This window comes from Barbatula barbatula, assembly GCF_947034865.1.
Source record: "Barbatula barbatula genome assembly, chromosome: 5".
In the NCBI taxonomy this organism is placed as follows: Eukaryota; Metazoa; Chordata; class Actinopteri; order Cypriniformes; family Nemacheilidae; genus Barbatula; species Barbatula barbatula.
In genome coordinates, this window is record NC_136769.1 from 67,901 (window position 1) to 79,599 (window position 11,699).

The following is an 11,699-nucleotide window of genomic DNA, read 5'->3' on the forward strand; positions in this document are numbered from 1 at the left end:
GGTTCGCGCGTCAGTTCTACCGCAATGGTATGTTATGAATTTAACAAATTATTAGGCTATGTGAGTAACTTAGAGAAATTTGGGTCTGAAAGCCAATATTCTGACACTCGCTCACAGCCCTACTAGCGCAAGCTCCTGATTGGTTAACGCTGCGAAAATTTTCGCCAAAGTTCAGATTTTTAAACTCGCGCGAATCACGCGAACGCTCAATTCGCGTCATTCGCGAGAATCGCGCCGCAACTAGGTCATCGCATCTTTGCATTGACTTAAGATGTAAATCACTCGCGCTTAACGCTTCATTCGCGTTTGGTGTGAACACACTATAAGGCATTGTTCAGAGGGCCGGTCCAAATCTGTGGGCGGACCACATTAATATATAACCCCTCCCCCCACATCATTCAGAGGCGATGCTTCTTCACGTTGCTTTGAAAAGTGTATTGCAAGAACTCTCTCTGTCTGCGCACACACACACACGCGTCCTGCAACAATAATCATATTAATTTGAAACAGCAACCCAGAAATTTGTCACAAGCATTGATTAAAACAATGATGACAATAATCACATGAAAAAAAACGACTTAAATTCTGGACCTTTGGCAGTGAGGGGGGGTTCGTTCGAACCACCCGAACCCCCCCCCCCCTGCCTACGGGCTTGGCTGGAAACACGAGTAGTTCTGTCTTGGCCAGGTGATGTAGGTGATGCTCTTCCATCCAAGCTGAGATGTCATCTAGGCAGGCTGTTATGTGAGCTGCTACAGTGGTATCGTCTGGGTGAAACGAGATGTAGATCTGGGTGTCGTCAGCATAACAGTGATACGAGTAGCCGTGTGCCCGTATGATTGGTCCTAAGGATGTCATGTAAATAGAAAAGCAGCGGTCCAAGCACCTGAGGGACCCAGTGATCATTTGGTGAGCAGTGGAAAGCGAGCCCCTCCATGACACCTTGAATGATCTGCCGGAGAGGTAGGATTGGAACCAGCGGAGAGGGGAGCCTGAGATTCCTAAGGATGACAGGGTTGCTAGCAGAATCTGGTGATTGACCATGTCAAACGATGCAGATAGGGATAGCAGAATCAGGACCGAGGAATTGGATCTCCTCATCCTCATTAAAAGAGATACTACTCGTTGCAATTGAGCTAATTTATAACATTATCAACTCATCAATTAATCTAGGCCATGTCCTAGGACCCTTTAAAATGGCCGTCATTAAGCCTCTTATCAAGAAACCAAACTTAGACCCCAATGAACTAGGAAACTATAGACCGATTTCAAATCTCCCATCCCTGTCAAAAATACTATAAAAAGTAGTGTGCACTCAGTTATGCTCCTTCTTACAAAATAATGACATACACGACAAATGTCAGTCAGGCTTTAGATCGCATCATAGCACTGAAACTGCGCTCGTTAAAATTACAAACGACCTGCTTATAGCATCAGATAAAGGGAACATCTCACTCCTGGTCCTGCTTGACCTTAGTGCTGTGTTGATACCGTAGACCATAACATACTTCTAGATCGCTTACACAATTATACCGGTATTGAGGGACAGGCACTACAATGGTTCAGATCTTACTTGTCAGACAGACATCGATTTGTCCATTTAAATGGGGAATCATCAAAGTAACTTATCGGACCAAAGACACGCAAACCGAATATTTCTGATTATAAACTGCAAGTTGAAGGATGTACTGTTACTCCAACAAATACAGTAAAAGATCTAGACGTTATATTAGACAGCAACCTGTCATTTCGAAATCACATCTCAAATGTCACAAAAACAGCCTTTTTCCACCTAAGAAATGTTGCCAAGTTACGAAATATTCTGTGTGTTGCTGACGCGGAGAAGCTTATTCATGCATTTATGACCTCAAGACTTGACTACTGTAATACTCTACTTAGTGTTTGTCCTGCATCATCAATAAACAAACTACAGTTAGTTCAGAACGCAGCTGCCAGAGTTCTAACCAGGTCCAGAAAATACCATCACATAACCCCAATGTTATCAACCCTTCACTGGCTACACATTAAGTATCGTATTGACTTTAAAGTTCTTTTAATCACTTATAAAGCCTTAAAGGGTTTTACCTACCTAACAGAGCTTCTATCACACTACAACCCATCACGCTCTCTAAGATCTCAAAACGCAGGACTTTAGATAATACCTAGAATAACTAAATCCACCAAACTCTGGAATAGCCTTCCCGACACTATTCCAGGATCAGACACCCTCGCCCAATTTAAATCTACATTAAAGACAAATCTTTTCAGCCAAACACACACTTCATGCTACTTAAAACACACATCTTTGGCGAAGACTTGACAGACAAATGAAAGAAAAATGTAAACGTACACTAACCCTCTTCTCTCAACAGATATTTTTCTGGCTTTTGTTGAAACTAGTATCTTTGTATCAGCACCTATTGTATTATTGCTATTTTATGACATATCGCTTATTGCTCCCTGAACTCTTTGTACGTCGCTTTGGATAAAAGCGTCTGCTAAATGACTCAATGTAAAATGCTAAATTTGCTAAATAAACCACTGGGAGACTGCTGACATTAGATCTTATTTACTAGAATAATCTTGCTTGTTCTATAAACACCATGTTCTGTGTTTTACCTAAGTTTAGGGTTAGGGTTAGGGCCAGAAACTCATCCCCCAACACCAATGACTTTCACACAGGGGTACAGTCAGAAAAAATACACTTTCAAAAACTCTTCCAACAGAGATGCAAACCAAATTCATGTATTTTAATCATTTGTTTCCGTTTCTGTTGCAAAATAATTGTAGCCGTGTGTGCAACTCATTGGTGTTAAGAAACCATTTGTGTTTTACTTCTTAATATTTTAATATTTTCTCTTGTACAATGCACATTGTGAAAAGCGCTATATAAATAAAATTTAATTTAATTGAATATAAAATCATTGGAAGTCTATGGAATGTCCCCACTACAGCAATACAAGCATGTTTCAAGCATATAGGTTGTGTATCTGTGTTCTGTGCTCTATTGTTTTTGTGTATGCCTTGTGTTTCATGTATGTGCGCTGTGAGAGTGAGCGTGTGTGTGCGCGTGCATGTGTGTGTCCTTCTGCTTCATGTGTGTGTGTGCACTGTATATTTTTTGTGTCGTGTCTGAATGAGAGTTTATCTATTCACTTTGCTCATAATCCTTTTATTTTTATGAATTTAATGTATTGCTTGCAGATAACATGTTTCATGTCCAGCTGCTTTGTAACAATGAAAATTGTAAAAAGTGAGTTAAGTTGACTTGTCTTCAATGTAAATACTTTTATGATTTGAGACTTTGTTTGTTCCTGGACAGTTCTATAAAACGGCATTAACACGTCACTGATTTGACATCGATAAGTGTGTTGTGCCGAGACCTTGTTAACTGGGAAAAGGAGACGCGGTGGATTGTGTTTCTACATCAACTAAAAGTTGGTGTTCAGATGTAACAATACTGAAAACGGTATGCTGTCCTAACTTAGAAGCACTTTTCATAAACTGTTAACCTCTCTACTCGCCACAGGAGTTTTCCTCTTTCATCCTCCTGGCTTTTTTACTTTTAACAATCCTTTAATTCATGAAAACATCACACCATTAGGCAAAATTTATTTTAAATATGTAAATCTTAAAAGAACTTCTTCGACTGTAAACGCAACAAGAAACAGAAAAAGAACAAATTCAAGCGCGTCACTCTCACGCTCCCATCATGCATTTAGAGTGAGAGAGACAGAAAGAGAGAGAGAGAGAGAGAGAGAGAGAGAGTCAGGCAGGTAGATGTACTCTGTACATTTGGAATGACAGAGGAACTTGCAACAGGTGAGACAATACTGTATATTTTGAAGCTTCTCTTAATATGACTGAGGTGAGACAATACTGTATCTTTTGACTTCTCTTAATATGACTGTATATTTGAATATGAAGTTGATATATGGAAGCAAATAAGAGACATAATGTTTTGAAATTTAACAGCCAATGAATACTTGATTTTGAATTATTTCACTTTGGAAACCATGTATCTGAATTTATTTGTTTAGAATTTACCTCTTTTTTAAAAACCTGAATTTAATGCTCACAAATTCAGATACAAAAAAAATCAACTTACAGAATTTCAGATAAAATACATTCAGGTTGATCAAATTTGATTGCTCTTATTCAGATCTCAAATTTCAAGACCCAGGATAGGAAAAACAGTTGAGCCCAGAGCCCGTCTGCAATTGAACCGAACCGACGTCGGGCGGCCTATCAGAGCACGTCAACCTGACTGTCTGTCATGACCCAAGAAGAGGCCAAGTCACTATATTAAACCTGTAAAGAAGATGACTTCTAGGGAAAACCAGTTCGGTTCAATGGTTCGGTTCAATGGTTCGGTTCAATGGTTCGGTTCAATGGTTTGGTTCAATGGTTCGGTTCAATTGCAGACGGGCTCTGGGCTCAACTGTTTTTCCTATCCTGGGTAGCCCGGATGTTACCATGTGAATATTTAATGTCTCGGTTACGTATGTAACCTCTGTTCCCTTGTGTCGAAGCCGACAGATGGGGTTCGGCCTTGAGAACCAATCATCTCTGACTATTCTGAAAAGGCCTATGAAATTGGCGAATATAATTTGCATGCCGGGCTCCGCCCCCGGATATCCGGGTATAAAAGGGGAGCCGGCGTGCTCATTCATTCACCTTTTGTGCTGAGGAGCCTGAGAGCATCTCGTGACTGCTGCAGCGGACGGCTATTGTCGTGGCATGAAGGACACAACGTCTTGTTCCCTCCATCAGGGAACAGAGGTTACATACATAACCGAGACGTTCCCTTTCTGTCGGTCTCTCGACGTTGTGTCGAAGCCGACAGATGGGGTTCCTATTGAAAACGCCACGGCACTAGCCGCGTCACAATCTCCAGCGAAGCGACGTTGACCGGCCTAGGCGAGTCAGACATAAGCGCTCTTGCGAAATTGTAACCTTTCAGTGGGCAGGCAGGGGCTCCCAGAGCTTTTGGCAAAGATGAGTAGCCCCTGCCCTCGGCCACCACAGACAGAGGCCTTGTTCTCTAAACGAGAAGGCGTCCGGTACCGTAGGGCTACTGGGTAAGCGCTGTTCCCTCAATGTGGACGTGCGCTACGGAGACCACTTCCCACCATAGGGGGAAATACAGTGGAGACACCAACATGGTCTCACCAAATAGGGGAGAACTCATGGGAGGTATGTGCGGAATGCCGCAAGGTGGATGTCCACCTGGGGGAGGTCATGGGTTGCCACGCGGGGAACCATCTCATGACGACATCTCAGACGGAACCACCCTAGTGGGGGGTTACTACGTGTGGGGCACTAGGTCCGGTTAGAGCTATATGTAATAACTCAGCTTGATACCCGGCCATAGGCGGCAGGGCTGCTCCGCCGAGCCCGCCGCCCTGAGTGCTTATTGATGGATGGACGGACTGCCTATTCTTCACCCTTGGGGAAAGAAGGGAGGCAGCCCATAGCGCACTGATCCACCTAAGAAGGGGAATGGCGCTATGCGCAGGCGTACGCCCTACGACTGCTGGTCTCACCTGTTGGCAAGACTCGAGCTGCCGACTCCCCACGGAGGTTGCAAGCCTCTGCGAGGTATAGCGTAGCCCAACCCGCAACTCTACAGATGTCTGCCAGAGAGGCGCACTGAGCCGATGCCCACGAGGAGGCCACACCCCGAGCGGAGTGTACCGTCACTCAAATGGGCACGGGCTAGGATCGGCACGCCGTAGTGACGGTGTGTGCGATCCAGCGCGACAACTCTCCTCGGAGACAGCACTCCCGTTGCTGACCTCCATAACAGACAAGAGCTGCTCAGGGCCTTGAAGCCCTCCGTGTGGTTCGAGTAGAGGCACAATGCGCTTACTGGACACCCCACGTACAGGTTGGGTCTTTCTCCCGGTGTGGGAGCGCCTGCAAGTTCACCACCTAGTTCCCAAAGGGGGGCGGCGGAACTTTGGGCACGTAAGTCGGCCGGGGTCTCAGGATCACGTGAGAGTCACCGGGCCTGAATTTTGGCAATCGGTGGACACGGAATGTTTGCAGGTGCCTCACCCTCTGGATGGACTCGAGCCCCAGCAGGAGAGCCAACCCCCCCTCGCAGAACGAGGAAGGGGGCTCTCCGCAGGGCCCGAAAAAAGGGGACCCAAAGGTCCACCTTAAGGTCCCAAGAGGGTACGGGGCGCGGACGAGGCCTTAGCCCCTCGTGCCCTAGAGGAACCTAATAATCAGGTCATGCCGCCCCAGAGGCTCACCAGCAACTGGTACGTGATAACCGCGACAGCGGGTACCCACGCTCCAATGTGGAAGGGGAGATTACTCCCCAGCCTCTCCTGCAATAGGACAGCACGTTCCTGAGCGAGCGAGCAATTCCGCGGGTCTTCTCCTCGAGAAGAGCACCAGGACGAGAAGGGGCGCCACTTAAAGGCATCCAGCCTTGTGGGCATAGCCCTTGCCTGAGTGACAGTCTCCACCACTGTGGGGGGTAGATCATCCAGGAACTCCTCGTCCCATCCAGGAGCCAGACCCAGAGGTCCGGCTCGAATGCCACAACGTGTCCATCCCCTGCGAGTAGGCCCTTCGCCAGGGGATTTGGCCAGGGGGAGTTGTCGTCAGGAGTATTAGCTCCGAGGACCAAGTGTAGTTGGGCCCGTAAGGCGCAACTAGCAGCACTTGATACTCCCTTCCCAGACCTTGCACAGGACCTGCGCAATGAAGCTCACTGGGGGGAAACGTAGTTCCGCTTGTCCTGCGGCCAGCTGCACGCTAGGGCCTCCGTGTCGAGGGGGGAGCCTCGACCAGGGAGTGCCCAGCGGAACTGGGTGGTGTTCAGGGAGGCAACAGGTCCACCTGTGCCCGCCCAAACCACACCCAAGCCGGCCGCAGTGGTGGAGTCGTCACTTCCCACGAGGTGTCAACTGACGAGAGAGCGCTTGGCTGTCTGGTTCAGGACACCCGGTGGCCGTGTGACCTGCAGGGGCTTTGCCACCTGCTGTCTCCACCAGGGGTGGAGTCGTCACTTCACACGAGGCGTCAACTGACGAGAGAGCGCTTGGCTGTCTGGTTCAGGACACCCGGTGGGCATGTGACCTGCAGGGGCTTTGCCACCTGCTGTCTCCACGGGAGGAGGCATTTGGGCGAGTTGCGATGACTGCAGCGAGCGAATGCCACCATGAGGTTTAGTACGCTACGCCGGTCGTGCTGTCCGGGCCTGAAACAATGTAATAATATGCAGTGTTTTTAAACCACATTATGTCTCCATGACCTAATGATTATTGATGGATGGACGGACTGCCTATTCTTCACCCTTGGGGAAAGAAGGGAGGCAGCCCATAGCGCACTGATCCACCTAAGAAGGGGAATGGCGCTATGCGCAGGCGTACGCCCTACGACTGCTGGTCTCACCTGTTGGCAAGACTCGAGCTGCCGACTCCCCACGGAGGTTGCAAGCCTCTGCGAGGTATAGCGTAGCCCAACCCGCAACTCTACAGATGTCTGCCAGAGAGGCGCACTGAGCCGATGCCCACGAGGAGGCCACACCCCGAGCGGAGTGTATCGTCACTCAAATGGGCACGGGCTAGGATCGGCACGCCGTAGTGACGGTGTGTGCGATCCAGCGCGACAACTCTCCTCGGAGACAGCACTCCCGTTGCTGACCTCCATAACAGACAAGAGCTGCTCAGGGCCTTGAAGCCCTCCGTGTGGTTCGAGTAGAGGCACAATGCGCTTACTGGACACCCCACGTACAGGTTGGGTCTTTCTCCCGGTGTGGGAGCGCCTGCAAGTTCACCACCTAGTTCCCAAAGGGGGGCGGCGGAACTTTGGGCACGTAAGTCGGCCGGGGTCTCAGGATCACGTGAGAGTCACCGGGCCTGAATTTTGGCAATCGGTGGACACGGAATGTTTGCAGGTGCCTCACCCTCTGGATGGACTCGAGCCCCAGCAGGAGAGCCAACCCCCCCTCGCAGAACGAGGAAGGGGGCTCTCCGCAGGGCCCGAAAAAAGGGGACCCAAAGGTCCACCTTAAGGTCCCAAGAGGGTACGGGGCGCGGACGAGGCCTTAGCCCCTCGTGCCCTAGAGGAACCTAATAATCAGGTCATGCCGCCCCAGAGGCTCACCAGCAACTGGTACGTGATAACCGCGACAGCGGGTACCCACGCTCCAATGTGGAAGGGGAGATTACTCCCCAGCCTCTCCTGCAATAGGACAGCACGTTCCTGAGCGAGCGAGCAATTCCGCGGGTCTTCTCCTCGAGAAGAGCACCAGGACGAGAAGGGGCGCCACTTAAAGGCATCCAGCCTTGTGGGCATAGCCCTTGCCTGAGTGACAGTCTCCACCACTGTGGGGGGTAGATCATCCAGGAACTCCTCGTCCCATCCAGGAGCCAGACCCAGAGGTCCGGCTCGAATGCCACAACGTGTCCATCCCCTGCGAGTAGGCCCTTCGCCAGGGGATTTGGCCAGGGGGAGTTGTCGTCAGGAGTATTAGCTCCGAGGACCAAGTGTAGTTGGGCCCGTAAGGCGCAACTAGCAGCACTTGATACTCCCTTCCCAGACCTTGCACAGGACCTGCGCAATGAAGCTCACTGGGGGGAAACGTAGTTCCGCTTGTCCTGCGGCCAGCTGCACGCTAGGGCCTCCGTGTCGAGGGGGGAGCCTCGACCAGGGAGTGCCCAGCGGAACTGGGTGGTGTTCAGGGAGGCAACAGGTCCACCTGTGCCCGCCCAAACCACACCCAAGCCGGCCGCAGTGGTGGAGTCGTCACTTCCCACGAGGTGTCAACTGACGAGAGAGCGCTTGGCTGTCTGGTTCAGGACACCCGGTGGCCGTGTGACCTGCAGGGGCTTTGCCACCTGCTGTCTCCACCAGGGGTGGAGTCGTCACTTCACACGAGGCGTCAACTGACGAGAGAGCGCTTGGCTGTCTGGTTCAGGACACCCGGTGGGCATGTGACCTGCAGGGGCTTTGCCACCTGCTGTCTCCACGGGAGGAGGCATTTGGGCGAGTTGCGATGACTGCAGCGAGCGAATGCCACCCTGAGGTTTAGTACGCTACGCCGGTCGTGCTGTCCGGGCCAGTATGCTGGCTCTGCACGAGAGGCCGGAGCCTCATCAGTGCAAGCAGGACAGCTAGCAACTTGAAGGCAGTGATCTGCCAACGCAGGCGGGGGCCCGTCCAGCGCCCCGACACTGCGCGCCCGTTGCACACCGCACCCGCACCCCGTAGGGAGGCGTCTGTCGTTACCACGACCGGCCTCAAGACCTGCTCGGGGTTAGGATGCGACGGCAGCAGGCGTAATGACGATACGCCTACCGCCAGTGCGCCACGCTCTCCAGGGAACTCATCTCTGTAGTCAGTGCTGTCGCGGTCCCATGTGCGTCAACCCGAGGGGGACAGGCCACCCCCGAGGACACCATGCCCAGGAGCCTCTGAAACTGATTTCAGGGGACCGCTGGCTGCTGCCTGAAAGTTCAAGCAGCTCAGCACTGACTGTGCGTGAGCGCGGTCATGGAGACATAATGTGGTTTAAAAACACTGCATATTATTACATTGTTTCAGGATCACATCACATCTTTCCTGGTTGAGTTCTCTACCAGGAAAAAGGGGAGCTCCGCGCCAGGGAGAGCTGCTCTCTTTTTCCCGACTGACCCTTTACTGACATGCCAGCCCCTCGACAGTGCAGAGGGAAACTGTACATGAGAGTATGCGGTCAGTTGTCATGAACCACTCCTGGCGTCTGACAGACACCAGGACGCGCTTCTGCGCCTCCTGAACGGCACCCTTGCAAGGTGCTGCTCAAGGTATGCAGCGACCCCTGGTTTTGGGGATGATGAAGTGCGGCTGTAGAAGCCACTGGACATCTCGGCCGAGGGGACGGTTCGATCGCCTTCGCCAGAGGGGTGGCAGCCCCGGCCTGGAGCACGGGAACATCCCTGCCTCTGCTGAGGTAAGAGGATGCCCGAAGTCCGGCGGAGGTCTGGCGAACTGGATCGAATGCCGAGACGGACCACACTCCCAGCCACCGTGATGGTTTGAAATGCTAACCAAGCACCCAGGGACCTCACAGGGGGGGGCTGCGATCTGCTTCATCAACCCGCGGGGGTTGGTTCAATGACTAGCAGTGCTGGTCCCCCCGGGGGGAATGGCTCCGCTAAATCACCTGCCAGGCGATGGCGCAGTTCGACGCAACGTCGAAGCGAGAGTGCTGAGGGCTGCTTTATACTCGTCATTGCGTGCCGCCACGACGCAACGTCGAGTTGCCGAACACCATCTTTCAGAGGGTGAGAGCGGCTGCAAGTGGGACCCAGAGAGAGACCTCTCCTTGTGAGAAGGCGGGCACTAGGCCCCCGAAGGGGCCCAGAAGGTGTTTGGAACGCGGCAGGGACCGCCCCAGTCCGACCATCCAGCAACCAAGGCTGGGTCGGGCCCGATGGTTCAATCTCTCTAGGTGGTCCTTCTCTCGACGTCTTCCTCCGGGGGGCCACCTGCGGGGGCACCAGAACCGGAGTCGACGCTGGAGAAGGCCAGGGCTGCTGGGGGCAGACCACGTGCGAGACCTCGACGGCCGAAAGGCGGCCGGGTCACAGCAGGCCGGTCTGTTTCTACACTGTCAAAAGGCTGCTGGAGCAGTCCTTGACAGCGCCACCAATCAGCCGACCTTGCGAGAGGGGAGTCGGGAAAGTGGCCTTTCTCGACATCGCCCCCCTGCGCAAGATTGGGTCCGAGGCATCTTTCCGGGCCACTGATGTGGACATCGTCCGACCCAGCCTGCGCTGCCACCGCGGTCCCCGGAGGGCCAGTCAGCGGCGGCACTACTTGGGTCGGTCTTACCCCGTGGGGCTCTCTTTAGCGCCCTGGCCTGCAGGATGGCCATGGCGTAAGAGTGGAGGCAGCTTGGTCCACGGCACTGCCAGCCTCAACACCGGAGATGGGCTCTTGCCGCCGCATTCTGGATCATCTGGAGAGGTTTGATTGTGCAAGCAGGAAGTCCAGCCATTGCAATAATCCAGTTTGGACAGGACAAGAGCCTGGACTAGGACTTGCGTACAGTGCTCCGATAGGAAAGGTCTAATTTTCCTAATGTTGTAGAGGATGAATCTACAGGACCGGGTGGTGCTGGCAACATGAGTTGTGAGGTTAAGCCGATCATTGATTACCACTCCCAGGTTTCTGGCTGTTCTGGACGGTGTGATCGTTGATGAGCTTAGTTGAATGGCAAGGTTGAATGGCAAGCAGACAGATCCAGTAGGATGAGCACAGATGACATGGATGATGCTTTTGCCAGTCTCAGGGCTTCGATGACTGAGAGCAGTGCAGTCTCTGTGGAATGACCGGTCTTGAACCCAGACTGATTGCTGTCCAGGAGGTTGTTTTGCATGAGAAAGGAGGAGAGCTGGTTGAACACATCTCGCTCCAGGGCTTTGGCGATGAAGGGAAGAAGGGAGACAGGCCTGTAGTTTTCTAGCAGTGTAGGGTCCAGGGTGGGTTTCTTTAGAAGCGGTGTGATGCGGGCCTCTTTGAACGCTGTGGGAAATGTCCCAGTGGTGAGCGAAGAGTTGATGATGTGGGTCAGAGCAGGCACAACCGTTGGAGAGATGGCCTGGAGGAGATGGGTGGGGATGGGATCCAGTGGGCAGGTGGTAGGGTGGTTGGAGCCAATGACCTTGGAGACATCAGCTTCAGACAGAGGAGAA

The 11,699-nt window shown here is 51.9% G+C and overlaps 1 protein-coding gene across 1 annotated transcript in view; it reads right to left on the reverse strand.

The window, feature by feature from the left end:
* Positions 1–9,515, reverse strand: part of mgp (matrix Gla protein) — a gene marked incomplete at its 5' end in the record, with an annotated part of 11,497 nt that extends 1,982 nt beyond the window's left edge. The window contains one exon of the mRNA XM_079457693.1: positions 9,497–9,515. Coding sequence (XP_079313819.1) covers positions 9,497–9,515 — 19 coding nt within the window. The remainder of the gene's footprint in view (positions 1–9,496) is intronic.
* Positions 9,516–11,699: the final 2,184 nt, after the last annotated feature.